The 22,459-nt window shown below is 34.1% G+C and overlaps 5 protein-coding genes across 12 annotated transcripts in view; 2 read left to right on the top strand and 3 right to left on the bottom strand.

Annotated features, from left to right (window-relative positions):
* Positions 1-4,378, top strand: part of LOC118262332 (GTPase-activating Rap/Ran-GAP domain-like protein 3) — a 228,910-nt gene extending 224,532 nt beyond the window's left edge. For 4 of the 7 annotated variants that reach the window (XM_050697227.1, XM_050697228.1, XM_050697222.1 and 1 more), the window contains 6 exons: positions 294-383; positions 496-617; positions 989-1,140; positions 1,357-1,505; positions 1,759-1,885; positions 2,124-3,027. In XM_050697227.1, coding sequence (XP_050553184.1) covers positions 294-383; positions 496-617; positions 989-1,140; positions 1,357-1,505; positions 1,759-1,885; positions 2,124-2,205 — 722 coding nt within the window. In that variant the 3' untranslated portion in view covers positions 2,206-3,027. Of the gene's footprint in view, positions 1-293; positions 384-495; positions 618-988; positions 1,141-1,356; positions 1,506-1,758; positions 1,886-2,123 lie in introns of all 7 variants that reach the window. The other 3 variants (XM_050697226.1, XM_035573591.2, XM_050697224.1) reach the window with 2 other exon arrangements.
* Positions 4,372-7,897, bottom strand: LOC118262333 (uncharacterized). The gene is made up of 5 exons (XM_035573592.2): positions 6,125-7,897; positions 5,916-5,976; positions 5,583-5,713; positions 5,124-5,338; positions 4,372-4,624 (listed from the first exon to the last, which is right to left on the bottom strand). Exons 1-5 carry the CDS (start codon positions 7,699-7,701, stop codon positions 4,533-4,535), a joined length of 2,076 nt encoding a protein of 691 aa, XP_035429485.2. The 5' UTR covers positions 7,702-7,897; the 3' UTR covers positions 4,372-4,532.
* A 249-nt stretch (positions 7,898-8,146) lies between these two features.
* On the top strand, positions 8,147-9,034 carry LOC118262635 (39S ribosomal protein L30, mitochondrial). The gene is made up of 3 exons (XM_035574161.2): positions 8,147-8,340; positions 8,417-8,543; positions 8,674-9,034. Exons 1-3 carry the CDS (start codon positions 8,228-8,230, stop codon positions 8,974-8,976), a joined length of 543 nt encoding a protein of 180 aa, XP_035430054.2. The 5' UTR covers positions 8,147-8,227; the 3' UTR covers positions 8,977-9,034.
* A 345-nt stretch (positions 9,035-9,379) lies between these two features.
* On the bottom strand, positions 9,380-10,128 carry LOC118262532 (uncharacterized). The gene has a single exon (XM_035573980.2). It carries the CDS (start codon positions 10,126-10,128, stop codon positions 9,475-9,477), a length of 654 nt encoding a protein of 217 aa, XP_035429873.1. The 3' UTR covers positions 9,380-9,474.
* Positions 9,380-22,203, bottom strand: LOC118262531 (cyclic AMP-dependent transcription factor ATF-6 alpha). 2 transcript variants are annotated; one of them, XM_035573978.2, is made up of 13 exons: positions 22,037-22,203; positions 21,516-21,714; positions 20,737-20,858; positions 20,328-20,428; positions 19,985-20,051; positions 18,743-19,014; positions 17,687-17,889; positions 15,687-15,837; positions 15,116-15,213; positions 14,658-14,752; positions 13,749-13,952; positions 12,941-13,330; positions 9,380-12,784 (listed from the first exon to the last, which is right to left on the bottom strand). In XM_035573978.2, exons 1-13 carry the CDS (start codon positions 22,077-22,079, stop codon positions 12,384-12,386), a joined length of 2,346 nt encoding a protein of 781 aa, XP_035429871.2. In that variant the 5' UTR covers positions 22,080-22,203; the 3' UTR covers positions 9,380-12,383. The 2 variants fall into 2 exon arrangements, with proteins under 2 accessions (XP_035429871.2, XP_035429872.2); XM_035573979.2 differs by having other exon boundaries at positions 20,737-20,855.
* Positions 22,204-22,459: the final 256 nt, after the last annotated feature.

Here is a 22,459-nt window from a genome sequence, read left to right as displayed (position 1 = left end):
ACTTACAATTACCTATCGTGTAATGACAGGACATGAAGCAAATACAAATACAGATCATATAACTGGATTTCCCTTAACATAATGGGTGACACTTTATGGGAAATCCAAGACGTTACAAACCACACACCTCTCTATTTTCCATCTAGCGGTCCCATACTACAAAACTGTCACTTTCTGAGCGCTTATAAACTATCTTCATCTTTTTGCTTCTGGGCCTCTATAGCACCTCTTCGTACTTGCATCATGTGACAGAACTACTTTGCTTTTCTATATTACATTTTTGTGTTTCGCAGATACGTGCCATTTTGAAAGACTAACAAGTAAAGGACTAGAAAGTGATACTGAATATGACTTTCATTGGACAACTGTGCCTGCAGCAGTAGGTAAGTAAAACCTAATATAAAATTAAAAAAGAAATAGGTCATCTATAGTAAAAACTTTGCTTTCATCGTCACATTGTGAGCAATGAATAACGACTGACTATTTTTGTTTCAGTATGCGCTTTCCCCTATATTATGGCATTTGCCGAAGATTTATTAGAGATACGACTAGTTGCTAATGGATCCTTAGTACACGCAGCCTGCATACCTGGACTGAAATTGTTATGCGGGCGAAGAGTAAGTACATTTAGTTGATCACTCTATCGAAATCTAGATCCGAGAATCCGCACAATTTTTTGCAGTCATTTAGCACCTCATTAGTTGATATCAACGTCTAAATCTAAGGATAGGTTTAACAAAAAATGTGTTCCTAAGAAAACCTACGGCTTTTAACTAAAACAAAAAATTGCTACGATCCATCTTGCTCTGATCTTTCCAATAACTCCGCAGGGAGTCTGCTAGCGTTTTTTCAGGTTATTACTTCTTTCGTATAAAAATTGTATTGAATTTGATGTAGGTAATTCAGAATCGATACCTACTTAATATCGTCTAATAGATTAAATTTAAAAGATCATTTGTATTATTTTACCTTTATAACGCAAAATAAGTTTCAGGATATATTCTATGTGGCATGCGCACCGGAATACGTGCCTTTAAGTCGCGAGATAGACCCTTGTCTCAGCTTACACGACGAGCTCGTCCGACAGATGAGCAAACAATGTGGACCTTATTCTCTTGACGAAGATGACAACCACGACAGGTGGGCATTGTTTACTTAAGCTTTTAATAGGGTGTTTTTCTAGCATAATTTTAATGAATGATATAGGTACTTTAATAATGTCTACCAATAAAATGTGAAATCAGTAGCTTTACTTGATTGTAAAGGTCTTTTTGAAAAGCAGCTCCCAAAGATTGACTTTGAAAAAAACATAATATTAATTATTTTTTGAAATTAACACTATCGTATTTTTTACAGAGACCCCTACAGCATGAACCGTACTACTACCGCACCTTCGGAAAATAATTCGGCGTCGAGCAGAAGCAGTTCTATTTCATCCGAACAGGAGAACATAAGACCGCCGCTGACACGAATGGCTCCAATCTCACCACCAACTTCTCCCCAAGGTTTGTACAGTCAACTAATGAGCGTTGTTATTCCCAATTAGTTTAACCTCAAACTTTTAGTTTGGAAGTGAATTGACAACAAGTTTCCGTCTGTTTCTGGTTTCACATACCCAAAACTGGGTTATGAGTTTTGACAATAGTTCCCGAACAACAAAACTTTTCTTAACAACTCTTTGATACAGCAAAATATCTAGTGACATTTGCAAAGTGCCAAATTTAGTAGTTTAAAATATTGTTATTGTTATGATTCCAGTGCTCCCAGAAAACAGCGGAAGGTGTGTGAGGATCTACAAGATCCCGCAGAGCAACCTGAGCGCAGGAGCATACCAAAGGCAGTCCGTGTCCGCGGACCAAGTAGTTACTTCCTACTTTTCTGACAGGTAAGTTTCAAAGTTAATTTTATTTGTATTATAGCTATCGTGAGGCTTAGGGCTCCGACTGGGCTTGAAACGAGTCGGTTGTCTGTCTCCATAATATACTTACGTCAATAATATAATTAATATAGTACTTAATGACTAAAATAAATTGCAAGTAGAGCTAGACACGGTCACAATAATCTACTTAATTAGTTTGAATTTTATATCGATGTATGTTAACCACATGAACCACTGATTTCAGGCCAAACAGCATTCGGCAGAGGCTAGCAGAACTGAGACTAGACAGCAAATCAAGAGGCGGAGGTGACGACGAAACTTTATAAGTGATATGTAGACAACCACAAACTTCGTAGCTTGTTATCGAATACGGAACCAGGTGCACAATTTTAATCAGTAGCTAGATATACAACTGTAGGTACCTATAGGTATTGAGTGTTGGGAAGTTGCCGACACACGAATAAACTTTCGAAATCGCACGGAACATTCTAGAGAACTTAGTTCAAGCGTGTCGTGTCAAGCAAACTTAAATGTCTAGATTAATGTTTAATCTTTAATGAAAATTATTTTAATTCAAGTAGAAACGTTACATGTAGAAATAGTACGAGTAGATACTTTTGAATGCAAAGATGTGATATAATAAATATGGGTGATGTGTAGTGAACAGAAATATATTTCGTAGAGCATAATGAACAAATAAATTATGAAGCTATTTTACATTGACAAATATTCTATCATTGTTGCAAAATTGGAAATTTTTAAATAAAATAAAAAGAGAAAATATATAACAATAGATGTATATTTATCTTTCCTGCTATTGAAATAAGAAAATTAAGAATAATTTAAATGTCTATATACCTTAATTGCTCTGCACAAAATATATGCTCAATATAAGGAACATACTGTAAAAACAAAATTATATTAAAACTAACCGTTACGATGTAGTCGTTCAATGTTAAAGTAATTTATGAGATAAGGAATTTTATGAATTAGCAACATTTTTACAAAAATATACAATGTACAGTGTAACTACAGAATGAATTCAAATAAATAATTAAAAATAAATAATTTAAAGAATCTCATATTTAATGTAATATTCTAGTCACTTGACTTCAACATGTAAGACAAAAAAGTGATGTAAAATAGTTCTCTTTAGGATTAAACGTATTATGATGAAATGATTATAAATATTATCTTTCGAAAGTCTGTTTGACACCAGAAAAGAAGTGCCATCCAACTATTTGGTTATCTTTCTAGACTTAATAGTATAAAAACTGTAATATTTTGCGATGCAAGAGAATTGAAATCTTATTTAAGTGTTAATACAAATTATCTTCAATGTACATAGAGGTGTAATAGTAGTGTAACATTTCAGATGTATTCATTAAAGTTACATATTTACTTGTATTACAGAACGTCTAGTAGTGTATTGAATGTTTCAATGTCGTGCGAAATGTATATTACTAACCAAAGAAAAGAACCAAACTGATAGAGATAAGATTAAATCATAAGAATTATGAATGCTGACAGCACTTGAGATTTAAAACTATGTGTGTTACTGTACATTATGTAGTCATAAAGTTTTGTCCAATTGGAAATGGAATATTGTGTAACTGATATGTCTATTAGGAGTTAAGCTTTTCGATAGTGTAGTACTAATCTAGTTAGATCCTTCTTTCGTTTCTTTCCTAAATTATAAATGTTAAAGGTATGTGTCCCAATAATGTATGTATGTTGAAATATTAGTGTAAATAATAACTTATCATATAAGATTGTACGTTTTTATAATATTTCTTAGTTCATCTACAACTACACTGTGTATTGTTCCCATATGATATAGAAAAGTTTCAAAACATAATATTTATCATAGAAGGTAACATTGTCTTAAGCAGAATTGGTGTATAATATAAATATTTTTATTACCATTTCCAAACTTATGGAGTACAATTTTTTGTCTGTGAGAGATATTCGAAATACCTCGGAAAGAAGAAATATATAATGATGTTATAGTAGTTCACGGAGTTTATTGAAAAAATCTATATTTTAAATAAAAGAGTGTATGAAATCCGCATGCATATTAATGATAAAGACATTTTTGATGCATTTAGTTATGAAAATGCATGCGTGTAATATGTATGTATACTTACGTTTAAATGCACATAATTCTAGTTTCAGTATTAGTGTAACGATGTACTTTTGCTAATATGCATGCGGCATAATTATCCTAAATCATGTTTCAACAAAATGTGATAATTGCGTGAAACAAAATAATAGCACATTATATGAAATTAAAATTTATTGTTTGTATCATACATATAATATGTAGACAAATTAATGTATATTACTATAATACTTCATAATAAACCCGAGATACTGAACAAATATAAGTGTAATGTAATAAACAAAAGGTTCCAGTAACAAATATACCTACTTGTATAATGTAGGGTTTTACTCTGTTATTTTCTCTGAGGTTTAAAATAAATGTCTGTTCAGAAGAAAGTGTATCTTATTTTCACGTCAAACTATACCTAACATTAGAGCTAAGTAAGTCAACTACTTAAAATCTAATCCAAATTAATACATATAACAATATTATACAATATTCTTAACTATTAAAAAATAAATAACAATACAATTGATTAGAAATACCTACCTATAAAAACTTAGGCTGCTGTTTTAAAGCAGTTATGTCTAAGAATCGAGGCATCTCACCAGGAGAAGCAGACTTCGAGGGTGGTGGTATACCTGAAACAAACAATGATAACATCATTTCACCATCTAGATTTTTTTATTTTAAACTAGTCGGCAGACGTAATCCTGTCCGGGATAGTAGCTTGACGATATATTTCCGAAATTACATTTAACAATGTTTCCGCTCCGCCACCACCTATCGCATATGCCACTATCTATCTATTTATAATATCTTGAGATGCGTAATATAAAACAAAGGAAAAATTAATAAAATGTAGGCCCCCTTAGTCCTCCATCGACTTTGTCAAAAAATGTTTACGGTACTTGATCCATCAGATTATAAAGAATGGTCTGGCAGTCCCCATGGCTTAACTATTAACATTGGATGCTCTTTATACACTTGAGGAAGAATGCTTACATTTAGCACAGAAGATTCAGATGTTGCAACTTAATTGGTAACAAATTCACAAAAAACTTAATACAATAAAGTGTCACCTGCCCATTACTGAATGGTCAGCACTCAGCAGTCTACCTTAAAAGAAGCAGTAATTACCTTGCAATAATTTATGTCGCTCCATATAGTTTCTGGTAGCAAAAGACATGTCAACTGGTGCAGTGGCTGGTCTTTGCGTGAGTCGTTGTGGCACTGCGACCGGAGCCCCGTTCTTCAAGTACTTGGCGGCCAGCTGGTTCATTTTCAAACTGGTGTCAGTAGACGCATAGATATGCGGTTGGTGTAATCCTAGAGGATCGTCGCCGAATTTCACTCTGAAATAATTATATTCTGCTTAGAATAAGTCTGGATTTTTAGGGATTACTCCAGTGGTTTACAAAATAAACATTTTTTTTGTCAACAAATAAAAACGCTAGATGTCTAAAATAAATTATAAAATCATTAATTGGCTTCTGTAAAACTTAGTTTTTATTTTTACTATCTAATTTAATAACCTTCTGACATAGCTTAATACTATCTAAATCCACCATCAAAATAAAAACAATTTTATAACTTTACCTTTTAGTCACACTAACATTAGTTTTGTCAATATGCATTTGTACAGTCTGCAGCTGTTGTCTAGTGTTCCTGTATAGGGCACTGGCCGAAGATGGCATGTCTGAATCTTGCAGCATACCATTCACATGAGTCTATAAAAAGAACAAAATAAAAATGATTGTCTCCTTTGTCAGTATTATTCAGTTCAACTAAGCATGTGATACCTAGGTATGACTCATTAGGCTAACACCATTTTTAAGGATCTCATGTAACTGGTACAAAGTAAGCCTTAAGACAAAAATGGAAACCAACATACTTCATTTCAACATACAAAGACTAAGAAATTAATATTACCATAACTTTATTATAATAGGTCCAGCCAACATTTGATTGGTTATCACTGTCTGCATCAGAACTGAAAACAAAGAAAAAAATGTTTTTTTTTTTCAGATAATATGACATAAGATAAAAATAAAAATCCGAACATAGAACCTCCTCCTTTTGCTTGATGTTAATAATAAATTATAAAGATAATTGAACAATGTATGGCATGAAGAACTTACTCGCTATAATCTCTGACATCCAAATACAAGCTCTGCTCTGGTGACATCAATGGAGTAGTTGCATTATCTACTTGGACATTACACAGGCTCAATTCATTCAATGTTTTCTCTTCATTCACACCTGCAAGTGGAAGCACACTACCATTCATTGGAGTGTTTGTTAAAACATTCCCTTGCGCCTCAAACTCTGCCCTCATAGTCTCACCTACAGGTGTAATACCATCTAAAAAGTTTGGATTGGGAGTTTGCCCCTTAGATACAACCTCTTTTATACTTATTTGGGATCTATTGCATTGTATTTGTGCATTGTCATTTGTTTTCAATATTTCCTTGTTAATTACTGTTGATGTTCTAACCATTTCAAAACTAGTCATGACTCCTATTGATATTTTGTGCTGCTCATTCCCAACAGTTTCAATAGCTACATGTTTCTGAGCAGGTATTTGTGTTTGCTGGCTAGCAGTAATGAATTTATCCACTTTTTCTTGCAACAATTGCAACTGTTCATTTTGAAGCTTTATTATCTTAAAAAGGTCAGATACAGTTGGCTCTCTTTTCTCTTTGGAAACATTTGTTTGTTTTTCAACCTCCATGGAGTCTGAGTTTTTGCTCTGCTCATATCTTTCTATGGCCCAGGTCTTTTTGTCAACTGCATTTAATTTTGGACTAGGTGTTTTGTCAGTACCACATGGACTACACTGGCATTTCCTAGCAGGTGGTGTAGGAGTGCAGCAGGAACATCTGCTTGGCTGTGGTGGCAATATACATGGGCAGTGATTGTGTCTCATAGCATTTTGTACAATAAAAGGAGAAGCATGGTTAGGCCTGTGGTGCTGAGGCATTTGTTCATTTGTCATTATATAATTGCTATTTATTGGAGTAGTCTTTTTAACACAGTGGTGACATCTACAGTCAGAATCATCAAATCTAGTAGGCTGTGGCTGACTTTTCACATTGTCCTGCATGTTTATAGCTGCCATTTGCACCATTTCAGATTTTCTAGTGAAGGGATCATTTTCTTTGTCCAAACTAAGCATATTCAGTTGCTTTGTTAATGGATTCATATCCAAATTAAACTTATCTAAGTTATCTCTTTTTATAAAGAAGCCATCATCTTTAATCATTATGTTTGGTAGCTTTAGTGTTTTATTTTCAGAGGATATCTTTGGCGCAGAACTACTCTCAGGAGTATACTTGATTGAGTCACGATCATCAACAGCATTATGGTTAACATTGGTAGGCTTAAGGATAGATCTAGAAAACGTAGGCCTTCTAGGTTCATGGTAAGAAGCATCCAACATACTTAGATCCAAGTCGTGAGACGGCGACCACTCAGGAGATTTCTGATAGCCAGGCAACGGAGTCTTTGTCATTGTTGGATACGGTGAACTGTTGCTACACTCAAAAAGTTGCACTGGGTCATTACTGTACGGTAAAACCTTAACCTGACTGTATACATCAGGTACATTAGCATGAATCTGCCTCTCTACTAGTGGACGAGGCGAATGGCACTCACGCTCGTTCATGTCGATTGATAAGAAAGCTTTAGCAGGACTCTCAAACCTAACTTTCTTCATTAGCCTGGCACCTTTAAAATATACCACACACCATCAAATATATAGTTTCAGACACTACACAACACATAAAAACAATATATTATATTAGATTCAATTAAGGTATCCTATATAAAACTAAATCCAAAATTAATTACAAAACTCTTGTATTCCCACGAAAACAACACAACAAACTTTTGAAAATCTGTAAACGTTAACAAATGACATTGACATTTGACAGAATAATAGCAATTTCAATAGACAAGCATACCAAAGAGTAAAATGAGCAGCCAATGGACTTCAGTTTATAAGATTAAATATTTAATTTGATTTTATAGTACAAATTGAATGAACAATATTAATTTCTTACAATTAATTTTATCGCTGCAAATATAGCCTTATAAACAATTTTAATATATTGTAATACTAAATCCAACAGCTTCAATTCAACTGTCAACTGTCATGGTTGGTTGCCATTATCTAGAAATGTCAATAGGAGTTATTTTCATTTGAGGTTATTGTATGGTCTTCGGTTTTTAGAAAAATCAAAATGAATGGGCAACTTTTAAAAGTGTTAAGCCCCTTAGTTTCGACTATTAGGTCGAAAGGCTACAAAGCACCGGGTGGGATTCGATATCCAGGAGGCATCGTGTACTACCCAAGGTATCAACTTATTCAGGTGTAAGCAAATCCACTTGTTAATACTTATTTTCATTTACAATAATATTATACTTTTTAGATATCCTGATCACAAAGACCCTGAATATACGCCTACTAAATTATTTAGAGTGGAACGAATCAAACCCAGTAAACACCAGCCGCATTACCTCAAGTCTATCCTTCGGGAATTTAACATTTTGGAGGAAGTAAGTGAAACATCCTTATGTTATAGTTTAGTACATCAAAAACAATATTCGTATAAATTATGTATGAGTAGGATAATTATAATCTTGAAATAAGTATGAATATGAGCACTAAACTTTACTTTTATTTCAGTGTCACAATACTGTTACAGTAGTAAAAAATATTCCCGAAATAAACATGAGACTATGGAAAGTAAAACATTTGATAAAAGTTACACCGATTGTATTTCCTTATGGAGAACCAACTAAAGAAGACATAAACTACACAGTTCTGAAGGAAAATGGTCAATGTATTGTTACCAAGTCAATTACTCCCAAACCAGAGCAAATTGAATCTTTAGAACAATTTGATAAGAGTGAGAAGAAAATGGATGGAGAGACATTGAGGAAGGATTCAAGATATAAATGGAATAATGCATTTAATGGAGGATTCTAATTGTATTGCATTGTAATTTAGTATTTTAGTGTACAAAATAAAAGTTATGTTATAAGCTTATGTTTGTCTCAATTGTATAATATTCAGAAATCTAGATTTCTGTTTAGCTATTTAATTTAGACACGCATATTTTCCCCATTATATAAATGATCATCATCATCAGCCGAGAGACGTCCACTGCTGAACAAAGGCCTCCCCCTTAGTCCTCCGTGTAGAACGACAAGCCGCCACCTGCATCTACTGGCAGCGACTTTGATGATGTAGTCGATCCACCTAGTGGACCGAAAGTACTAACCATAATCAATATTTTTTATTTATTATTCATGGACAAGCATACAACACATTAAAGTTGAGATACATAGGGACCACGTATTCCTATTGTAATATCAATAAAACAAGAGTATGTTATATGAAAACATTTATTCTATAGCTTGTAACAACAAAAGCTAATAATTAAAACTACATACATAATAACATAAATATTGTAATCTTAACAAATTATTCTTCTTCAGCATTTTCCGAACTCTTTTTGTTCAACATATAGTGAAAATGTTCAGGTGTTTTGAAGTAGTTCTCTAATATGATGCCATGCTTATTACCAAGATCAAACCTAGCCTCACCCCAGGAGACAAAGAAAGTAGGTTTTAACTTTTTAAAATCTTTCAATTTAAACTTGTGTGTAGTTATACTATTAAAGAAGTGCCCTCTAAACACTGCTAAATATTCGTCACCATCCTGATACATTCTGATGACGTATCTGGATATTAATACTTTTATAGCAATATGTAATGCAATGAAGGATCCAAGGTATACTAAGCACTCAACTGGGTTGTTAGCAATCACCACATTGTCTCCGATTACCACTGGGTTGTACATATCCGCCTTATCAAATACGAAAGCAGCATAGTACAGAGTGCTGGCTCCAATTATACCCGTTGATACCGTTAAGTAAGAAGATGCGTACTTAAGTGCAGTGTCCATTGGAGCTTTGTATATCAACTGCCAACGTTTGGATATTCCATCTCTTTCTCTCCACATCTTTTGGGTTTCCATGTAACGAATTGGAGCGTTTGAGGCATATCTAGCCAATGTTGTATGAAACCCTCGAAATGTTTGTTTTTCGGCTAGTCGTAACAATCGTACGCAATTCATTCTTCGTGTTTTATCTAGCTTAGTGCAATTTCAATATTATTATGCTAAATCGAAACTATTCAGTCATGTTTTTCTCCAATTCTAGAGTAGAGCACAATATTGTTTCTTCGGTTGATTTGTTTGTATTTTTGAGGTTATATTTTGATGTGACACTTGAACAGACAGCTGATTGTGACATTTTATGTTGCGTTCAATAACTGGGTACACAGAAAAATTAAAGTTGCGTTCTTGAACTTCGTCTATGTTTTATACGAAGTCTGATTTGCTTATACTATTTGATTACTGCATAACAAATTCTTCAATGAATATTACTTTTATCATCCAGAATTTTAGAATCATCTTTCGTTTTATATTTATGATGCCGTTCATTACCTCGCCAAGACTAGAAAGACTATTTAGAAGAAAATAGACTGGAATATTTAGAGTATAGTTTATTAAATCATGTTAGATATAACTTAAATATTTGATTCACGGAAAACAATACTATGACAGTCAGTATTTATACAAAAACGTGCATAATTAATTATGTAAAAGAAACTTAAAATAAAAGAATAAATTATAAGTATCCCGTGAAATAAAATCAACATACACATAATTATTTAAAAATAAAACAACAAGTTACAAAAATTATAGAATAGTTTTGTGATAGTTATAAATATTACAACTGTTAAATAATATAGCTAATTAACAATTATGAAAGTAATAGTTAAGTAACATGAATTTGAAAACTCAAAAAGAGTTCATTGGTTCCAAATTATTTTCTCTGTCCAGTTATAAACACTGATGAAAATAATTATACACTAGACAACAAATAACTACATTGAGGTACTATTTCTTTACATTACTTACACTTAAAATAATGGACTGTTGATGAATAACACAAACTTATTCTCTATCGCACCATTTCGTAGCAGGACCGACAGTCCCGACATTTTTAACGACATCATTCGGTCGCTAAGTTGGGAATGTTCGCATAGATTTTCAGCCTTATCGATTTATAATAAAGCTAAAAATCTATCGATAGTGAAAATTCTGTCATAGCGAAGAATTTCTGTCGTTATCACTGTCGAGACTACCAGCCCTGGTTGGAAGCGCAAAAGTCACAAAGTATAATACACAGAAGTCTGCATAAAACTCTTAAAAATTGCCACATTATCGTATTAAACACCTTGATACAAAATCTTGAGACTAGTTGTGATTACATTATATTTTATAATATTGCTATTTTGAACCAATACATCAATAATTCTACCAGTTAATGGAATATTGCATAACATAGTAACAAACCTTCTATAATAATACACACAGCCAAGGCAGGTATATTTTATCTGGCTTAATTAAACTAGGCTTGTCAAAAACTATATCTCTATGCATCTATTTTTACTTACGATTAAGTATAATATTAATAAATCTGTAACATAAATATATCTTCAGATAAGGGTTAATTCATATTAGCGCAGAGTCGAAACATCGATTTGATGTCATAGTAAATTCAACTTTATCTTTACAACGTAATGCACATTTTCCGACAAATCTACGCTACTATGAATTTACGTTTATATTTATATTATTATATTCCATTAAAATAATAATTTCACACGTTGTGGTTTCGACATAATGAGATCGATGTACATTCTAAATCTATTGCATAACATATTTTTCTTTTAACACTTTTTTGTAAGATATAATAGAACACGTTGACAATTAAGTATCAAAACTAAATTAGAATTTTCTGGAAGATATTAAAACCTACCTGTAGTTGCCTAGATACACAGTCCTCTCACAGGTGGTAGGCACCACTGGGGCAAAAGGTCCCTTAAGACTAATTACTCTCAAAAATATTTAGGTAGATTATATATTAGCCTGAACTTAATGCTATTCCAGAGCATGAAGTAATACGAACATTCAATAATAATAAGTGTCATGAATAAAAACGAATTATACATAAAATATTATATGGACGTAACATAATTAGTAAACACAAACATTGGTTCAATATTACGCATGGTCATCTCGTGACGATGAGAAGCATTTAGACAGCATAGTACGAGTTTGTTTTACGTTTAACGAGATCGAAACGAGAGCTCGCTCGGCGGTCTGATTTGTTGGTTCATCTGAGCCAGCCAATCAAAGCGCCGGATGCGCTTTCCTTTAAACGTAAAGCAAACTCGTACCAAGGGTACTGATTGTACAATTTATCCACCAATCAGGTGTTTGAGCGTAGAGAACAAAATACTGAATTTTAAATAATAAACTCACGTTGAACTTGTAGTGCTATTACTTTCTTTTTTCTCAACAGTTTTTTTACTACGAGGCCTTTTAGCCGGACTGTCTTTAGAGTTTTCGTACTTAGAGAATAAGTACTGGGCAAATAAGTCATCTTTGCCTACATCTACTTTATGTGGCACATTTTGATTTTTTGAATAATTAGATATCCTATTACTAGAGTTTTGTAGGAGATTGATATCAATATTATCATTATTTGTTTTGTAATAAGTTGAAGTGTTCTCACGTTTCTCTTCTTGTTCGACTGTCGGGTCGGTTGTGGGTTTCCTTAGGCTTTCTGGTAGAGCGTCAGATTTTAACTTGACTAGCGTTGTATTGACGACTGAACAGTCAATCTGCATCAGCGTTACGTGGTCATTCATTAGAGAATCTGAAATTAATAATGAAAATACGTGTTAGTAACAACGAACTTTATGTTTGCTAGTTTAGAGTTGAAATTACTGTGTAACGTGAAGCACTTCTATTCGGAAATATAATTGAAACTCATATAAAATAAAAGATGATTGTAATATTATTTTGAACTTACCGTTACCACTCCTAGCAGGCAAGATCAGAGCCATCTTCGGTGGCCTAGTGACATTATGTGAGACGGCTGGTAGTAACAAATGCTCCCCTTTACCGAAACCTACAATATAGAACGTGTCGTCTCGCCTATGTAGAGCTTCAAGTAAAGCGTTCCACTCTCCTAAGTCATCCATATTGAAATCATTGACAGCTTTCCTCATAGGCTTACGGTAAAGAGTTTCGTAGTCTATAACCGCGTTTTCTGCGAAATCTATGTCTTTATTCCTCCTTAGACGACGTAATCGTGATTTGTCCTTGACGGTTTTTGCGTGAGTCCTTATACTTGGAAAGTCCATTAAGTTGTTTTCTAAATGCAGTTTGTTGAACAGCCTGTAGCTCTCTAGTAGACCACCTGTAAATTAAATTAAAAAAATTAAAATTAAAGATTGTAAAAATGTATGCTATATAAATTATCTAATGTACTTACAAATTATCATACAACTTTTCCTGTTTTTACCACCGAGTTTAGAGGAAAACTATGACGAGTTTAACCACAAAATTACATGACGTATATAATTTTCCCTTTATGTCATTTGTATAATGCAATAAATACATAACCATCCGCCATGGGAGACAGGCTTGTGCGTGGTGTTGTGGTTATGCATGTATTATTGCAACAAATGAGAGATAAGGTAAACATAGTATAAAATGTAGAATTAGAAATTACTGAACCTCGACGTTGATAAAGCAAACTTGTTTACACCATTCAACCACACATACACATTTTAATAAATTTTGACTAAATAAATACATACAAAGTATCAACGTACCATTAATCTTCTCCTCGCTAAGATAAGCCTGTCGTTTCTTCCGTGGCACATCGTACGTCCAGTTCAGCGTCTTCCCGCCGCCGATCCATCGCTTCAGCTCGCCCGCTATCCGTATACTCTCCGTCTGATTGATGTTCACAAAGTCCGTCGCTTTCATTGTCGCGTTCTGGCAGTCTGTCACGTACGTCCCATTTGTTAAGTCATCTGGAATCAGGGTGTTTGGAAACTTATTTTATAAGGAGTTAGGACTACTTTAGTTAAGCCAGGAGAAATAGAGCTTTGGGGAATTTAAACATATATTTAAAAAAACAGAGTACCTATCCCAAATCTTTGTTAAAACATAATAATGAAATTCTATTAATTTTTATTCTATCATCTTCAATTTGAGCAAGAAAGTATTTAATCAGGTTCTTAAGTTCTAACCTGTTTAGAATCATAATTATGTAAGAAGAAAAATAAGAATATCTATTTCTGAAGGTGAAACAGTCAATAGTCTTGACTGTATGCCACCGGATTTTCCAGTCGATATATTATAGAAACAAAAAGAATCAATACATTATAATTCTATACACATTTAACATTTATAAAGGTCAAATACAATTCATTGTATGTTGCTATTAATTCTAAGCCTTGTGGCCATGAATTCAAAGCTTAAATTACTTTGTTGATTATCCTGCATTGTGATGAGCTAAGATTAATAGAGGTATTTCTAGTTTGGAATGTAATGCATTCTATTATTATTTATGTAGAATTCGAAATGATCTTAAAACGCTATTAAAGGCCTGTTCCACTAAATTATAGTAGCAATAAAATTACAAAGACAATCAAGTATATTGTTCTAATTGACAAATTGGCAGTGAAACAGACCCTTAAGTGATATAAAACAATGAAAGGGATAGGGGTACACACCATTTACAATATCTACAGCGGTGTCCTCTGACCATAGTAAATGCCTTGTGCTCCGGTGTGGGGCGGAGGGCCCGACAAAAGGCTTTGCGTTCCACCTTTTGTGAAAAAAAAAAACAAACAAAAGTTATGTTAGAAGAGTGATGGAACATGAGAATAATTACGTATTTATATTTGATAATGTATTTGTTAGTTATAATAATGAAACAATGAACAGTTATTAGTATATTTTTGTATAATTTAATTCTTGAGGAAGTTAAATTAAGTTTGTTAGAAGAGGATGGCTAAAGTTGATACTGATCTTTATGTATGTACAATAACAAATGTTAAATGGTTCGTCAAACTTTAAAATATATTTTTTGTGTTAATTCATAAATCAAACATGATTTTGAATCTTATTCTAAAGGCTTATGGCTTCAAATAAAATATCAATAGCATAACAAGAGTAACATTGTCCTTACCCAAGAACGTTCCAGTTTAGTGATACCATGAATACCATAGCAAATATAACAGCTATGTTCTTTTTGGGTATCAACAGCGAGGCGTCGAGTCGCGGCATCTGTTACAACATTAATCAGGTGTAAATAAAATTTAGGTAATGAGTTTATAGGTAATATTTTAATATTATGTACAAACTGTATGTAAAACAAGGTCAGACATGTGTCTGTATGTAATAATGCTAAAGTTTGTTCAGTTTGTCGTTAGCTAAAATCGGAATAGATTTGAAAAAGGAAGTCGATGATTAACACTGTTCTTAAATGCAGCCAGCATTGAAGAACAATACCCTTAGTACGAGTTTGCTTAACATTGAATGAAAACGTAACGAGAGCTCGTTCAGCTTTCTAATTGGCCGGCGCGAATTAACCAACCAATAAGAGCGCCGAACATGCTTTCGTTTCGATATCGTTAAAGGTAAAGCAAACTTATACTAAGGGTACTGAAAATTGTTTACTAACATTTTTTTAACGCACGAGTATACCTACTAAGTAGTATTTTCGATCACAATAATAATGTCAAATGCAGCAATCTTACCTTCCGACTCCGCCCACCAGTTTCCAGTTGGTCCCTGAGAAGTTTGTTCTCTAGTCGCAACCTGGCAATCTCTTGCTGAGCTTCAAACAATTTCTGTTCTAACGCAGTCACGTATTCTTTCTTCTTCTGCCGAGATTGACATGCTGATTCCCTTTAGAATAGAAGAAACATAAGTTGTGCACTAGGTGAGGTAAAATAAACCATATTTCTATCATTATAAAGTTGCTTTTGTGTAAATGTGGTGGCACTATTTTATGTATCACAAACATTTGAATCATTGCAGTTTAAACTTTTTTCGAATATTATAAAACTTTATTTCGAATGTTAATTTCTAATCGAAATGAAGTTCTCTTTGAACGTCGAGTTAAAATTCACAGTCTTATTTCGATAAAAACTAGTTGGTAGTAAAATTATGATAATTTAAAGGCACAGGAAATTATTTTATTGTAACTTTCGTGAGACATACTAAATTAATTATTATGTTATCGGCTTACTCACTGGTGGAGATATGTTGATGACGTATTCGCCGTCATCAACCGGGAACATGTGGCGGAATTCGTGGGACACCTAAACTCGGTGCACGGTAGCATTCAGTTCACGACCGAGGAGGAAAAAGAGGGAATGTTACCGTTCTTGGACGTGCTCGTGAGGCGTGAAACAGACGGCCGCCTGTCACACACGGTTTACCGTAAACCGACACACACGGACCGGTACCTACGAGCCGACTCACACCATCATCCCTCCCACCTTGCCTCTGTTCCCCGTACGTTAATCAACCGGGCACTGAACCTGTGTGATCCCCAGTACATTGACGCGGAACTTAACCACCTTAGACGGGTACTGGAAACAAATGGGTACAACTGGCGTCAATGTACTCGACTGGCGAGTTCATCATGTAAAAGACGACCGGCAGTTGCGGAGCGGACTCCAGCATTCTTACCCTATGTGAAAGGAGTAACCGACACCATCGGACACCTGTTACGCCGAAGATACAGCATCAGGACGATCTTACGCCCACCCGGTCAATTACGGAACTTATTACGCTCGCCTAAGGATAAGGATCCACTGGCAGTTCCCGGGGTATACATGATACCGTGCGACTGTGGCTCGAGTTACATCGGGGAAACTCGCCGCAACATCACAACCAGACTCAAAGAACACATACGCAGTGTGAAGAACAGGGACACCCATACATCGGCAGTAGCTGAGCATGCTTGTAGCGCGGGCACGACTCACTTCCTTCGCTTCGACAAGGTCTCCGTACTAGCGAGGGAGAAATACTTTGTACCGCGGAAAGTACGTGAGGCCATCGAAATAAATCGCCATCCCAACTTCAACAGAGACGGTGGCTGGGCATTACCACCTGCCTGGAAGCCGAGTCTACAATCTGCGTCAACCTACAATGTTGCGGGTCTGGAGTGTGACACAGTGAGCGCGGTATGTAACACCGTTTTTGCGCCGACCCGAGAATCGAATCTAACACCTGCGCAGCCGCCGGCGAACGAGTTTAACGAGCCAACATCGTCCCGCGCGCCAGATAGTGCGCGCGATTCCAGACAGAGGGCGCGATGGGCGCGATCCTCGAATCGCCAGTAGCAGCGCGACAATCGCCGCGTCGTGTGTCGCGGAATGCTGCTCATGAATATGAGCCTCTAGCATGGCTTGAAACTAGTCGAGTTCCTCGTCAAAACAGTACGTGAGTAAGCCGATAACATAATAATTAATTTAGCACAGGAAATTTTAAAAGAAACTCATTTTGAAAACATGTAACAACATATTCATTCTGTACATATTAAGTATTTAGTAAGTACTCGAAAGTTTTTTTGGAATGGGCTTAGGAGTAGAAAAGATTAATAAATCTTCCATAGGCAAAAACTAAACCAATGATGACTTGATACTCATACACAACCACTAGATAAAAAAGCATTATGTTTGTATCTCCATATTGAAATTTTTAGGACCATCATTACATGCTTGTATTTTTTTATATTCTTTCTTACCTATTCTTAATCATCCTCTGTTGCTTCTTGATAGCCTTGATCTCCGCTTCACTGAAGTTGGAGAGGTCTATCGTAGGGCTGTTGGACCCCTCACTATCAGCGTAAGGAGGTATCACATGGTTTTGTACTATCTGTGGCGCTGTGCCATTGGTGGACACCGTCAGATTAGGGTTAATTACTATGTTACTTCTTGGTGATGTTACCTGGAAATAGATAAACAATATAGAGTAAGGATCGGTTCATATCTGACGTAAAATACGTCGAGCGTATCATGGGTTGACTGTTTGTTGACGGTCTACTGTTTTGTGACCGACGATACGCGACGCATGTTCCGTCAAATATGAACCGACCCTTATTCATAAATCTTGAAGATAGTGACTTAAGTGTAATATTTCTAAAGATTTGAATACAACAGGGGAATTAGTGGGCAAAAAGCTAATTATTTTGCAATAAAAGATTTTATAAGTAACAAAAAAAATACATTAAACATCATGCGTAATTGACTATTTCGATTCAATTTACTTGATATCCATTTAATAACTACTTTGAATTAATAGTAGGTAATACAAAAACTAATAATGATAGTTCAAAGTCAAAGGCTATAGGTATGAACGTATTGACCCGGGGAAAATTCTCGATAACGTTTGTGCAAACAGCATGTAAACATACATATGTATATTACTTGTAAACATAGATAGTGGATTATTACGCGAATTGTTTACTTTGGTCTTAACATTTTTTGGCTATACATACGTATAAAGTGCTGACATGTATTCAGACGTATCTAGTTCACATCATTTTGTTTTGAAATACTTGTATTGTTCATTGTTTCACATAGCCTTAATTTTATATTTTTATATCAGACTTAGAAGATTTTACTAACAAAATGTGTCTTGCTCTACATTAATATGTATTAGCATAATCATATGCATAAGTTACATCACATAGAAGAATACATTTAATGTTTGCTGATGTGTGTGTCCTGAAGTGACTGATCCGAAAATAAAATAAAAAACTAGCTCAAAAAATATTATTGTGATAAAAAAAAATACAAACCTGAACTTGACCATCCTTGGCCCCATTAAATTTAGTTTGTGTCAGTGGTGATATTGCGATCTTCCCGCCCTTTGTGCTCTCCGCCGGGATTATAATACTGGGTGGCTTCGTGGTCACATTGGAATGCCTTTTCAAAATACTCGGCACCTTCTTATGTTCCACTATCAACTGAATCTGGCCATTCACCGCAATCTTATTGTCATTGGCATTGGGAGAATTATTTGTGTTCTCATTCACCACTTTGAAGTAAGAGTTTTGATGGTAACCATTACCTAGAACCAATATAATTGTCAATTAACAGTATGTATTAAAACATTACATAGAAGATACACCTCTGACCTTTAAACACTCTAGCAGAACCACTGCAAATAAGATATATTGCTTCTTAATCAATGTAAATTCAAAATACAGAAATTGTCTATTTTTACTCTAATAATAATGAAAATTTATGGTAAATAACACACAGTAAATAACAGTCCCCAAGTTAGTAGCAGGTACAATGTAAATATAATTATGATGCATTGTATCGATGACCATATAATCTTGATAAAACATAAATCACGACATGTACATAGCGACATGCTCGTAAAAGTCATAAAATGCGTGGAATATTACGACGCTCCGTTATAAAAGTATAAGTAGGAAACATACGTCATTTTCACATTCATTGTGTACCATATTCACACAGATGCAACATCCCAGACATTGTTTAAACAAATTGGTTACTGCACGGTATGAAGCCTACCATGCTTCTTTAACTTCCAACATATGTATGCCTCTAATCATACAAGAGTGTAGATAAATTTCAATAAAACAAGTTATGTTTTTGATGAAAAGTAGATAGGTAGATAGATATCTATCACAACAATATTATTAATGTGAAAGTTGGTTTGTTTGGATGTTTGTCAGTCAATCACACTGAAACTACTAATTGGATTTTGATGAAATTTGGTACAAAGACAGGGTATGAGCTAACTTGGGTGATAGGATACTTTTTATCCCACGGGAATGCGAGAGACGCCGCTAGCAGAAGCTAATCTACTATATTGGTGACCTGAGAATCAAAGACCATTTACCTCACTTAGTCATATTTTCACTACATCCACAGACTAGTCAACAAACAAAGATTAGATTAACCTAACTCATTTCTTCTAACAACAAATATTTGTACAACCAAAATGTTAACAAGTCATTGAACTTATTTAGATTAGAGTGATGTAATCCAATGCAATGGAAACTCACCTTTGTTGCCCTTAGAATAAGAGTTCCTTATTTCACTATCACAGTCTTCAATCTCCATTTTAATGCCCTGCAACGAAAGAGATTATTGGATTATTTTATTTTTAATGCAAACAAGTAAAATTTTACATCATACTTTTGTGGTGAGTAATAGTATAGTCTATAATCTAAGACAGTGTCACTGTATTGTCTGTATCACTCATAGGCTCATCCTATTACATGAGATTCATAACATAACCGATAAAGAGTGAATATTATGTTATGTCTGACTGCATGTGCCTCCAAAATAATGCAGTTTTAAATTAAAAATCAATACCAAGAATAGAATATCTTATACTTTATGTACCTTAATAACACCATTTTCAATAGCCATGACTGGTCCATTTCTTTCAGGAGATTTTCCATTTGTCAGTACTTTGTGTAATGGTGGGTTATCAGGATTGGGAGCTGTATACAAACAATTAAACATTTAAATGCAAATACTTACCTTAATTGCATAAATATATATGCAGTACATGCAGATGACAGATTCCGATAAGTAAAATACATGTTGGAGAGAAAGTTTATAAAGTAACTAAGATCATTTGTTTAACTGTGTAAGTGAAAACATAATACAATATTAAATATGGTACAAAATTTAAACTTTGAACAATAAGATCAAATAAATTATGATAATATTATCATTAACAGAATATTCTATCATAAAAGAATCTTATAAGAATGATGATAAGGTACAAAATAACAAACAAACATACCAGTTTTTTGTAGGAACAGTTCAATATCTTCAAGATTCAAGTTATTGGTAGGTTCCTCATTAAAATTTGTCCAATCAAAAGGTGATTGAGATGATTGTCTAGCTGATGTGCCACTGGAGCTGCTGTAGAAAAAATTAACTTAATTTAAGAAGTTCTAATAAGTATTGCATACATTATCAGCTGGATAATAATAGGTAGTATACATTAGAGAGAGTGGAAGGAGGGCAGGGAGGCCTTTGCCCTGCAGTGGGATGATCAAGACTGAAAACTAAAACTAAGTAGTTAAATGTTATCCATTGCAAATAGTAGTATACTAGTGGGTTAAGATATTATCACCAGTTTCTTATTTGCAATAAGATTCCAAGTGGCATTTATCTACTTATACCACATAATCATAAGCTAGTTAATCCTATGAGATTATAACCAGTATCAGATCATTAATTATAGCCATATAGGATGAAGTTTATTATTACTCAATTTGTTCTAAATTATGTTATCCTTGGATAGTTTCCTCAATGTATATGATACAGACACTATTGCAGTTATCACTGAATATTGAAGTAATTTATCATTCACATTAAAAAGTGAAACTAACAGTATTTTGCTCCAAAAAATTATATAAAGTCCAAAGATTTGTGTGAAAGTGTCTGGAAACCTGATTCTTACATTTCATTCTTGATTAATTGAACTGTTCTGAAGATAATAATAATTATATGACTATTACTAAATGTTTTATTTTATGATCATGGTTTTTTACTGCTTTTACTTGAATTACTAACTTTTTGGAATCATCTTCACTGCCAGAATCAGAATTGCTGCTGCCTTCTGATGACTTAATACTCAGAATTGGTGATATCGGCGGTACTAAGATAGGTGCAGCATCAGCCAGGATCTCGCTCGGCGAAGCGTCTGTCGCATCCAGCAGAGACGACCATTTGTAGTCATTTGACGACAACAACTGATCGAGAAAATCCTCACCTGCAATAAAGTTATAAAAATATTTCGTGAAGTGCAAGTGACAGACCTTATCGCAAGTGATAAAAAAGCGATATAACTTTACTGACTTTACTACACTATAACATTTGAATGCGTAATGCAGGCGGCGTTCATAAATGAGAAATCTTTGTTTGTTTACAATTAATTACGCACAATGAATTAAAACTGAAAGCGCATCCAAGGACACGTGCTAATACAAAATACGTTGAGGGGTCAATAACATGATTCAATCAAATAAAATTAGCAGCACATTGTTATTGTAAATTAGCCGGAGCATACCATAATACACAGAACTAAAAATTACCATATAAGTAGTCCTTATTTTCAATTAAAATATCTGTATCCATTGGAATACCAGCACAGGGTCCATTAATTTGTAATAACAATTATATTGCACTAAATTATTGCGTAGGTAAAACACATTGTTCACATACAATAACACGACGGCAATGATTAATATTTTTTTATCTGTGAATATTTTAATCAATGTAGCAGGTGCATTTGAATACCAAACTTAGGATAAAGTAAAAGCTTGGAAGTAGAAGAAAAAATGATTAATCAGATCATTTACAACGGTTTTACATGATATTTAGCTACACATTATTTAGTATCTCTTGTAAGAAATATAATGAAAATCGAAACTACAGCAAAATAAATAATTATATATTTCAAACACGGTAAAATATGAATAAGTCCACGTTTTAGAACGACTCTCAATGACGCCCAG

Source organism: Spodoptera frugiperda, chromosome 12 (genome assembly GCF_023101765.2).
Source record: "Spodoptera frugiperda isolate SF20-4 chromosome 12, AGI-APGP_CSIRO_Sfru_2.0, whole genome shotgun sequence".
In the NCBI taxonomy this organism is placed as follows: domain Eukaryota; kingdom Metazoa; phylum Arthropoda; class Insecta; order Lepidoptera; family Noctuidae; genus Spodoptera; species Spodoptera frugiperda.
Note: the sequence above shows the minus strand (reverse complement) of the source record. Positions and strands in the feature narration are given on the sequence as shown.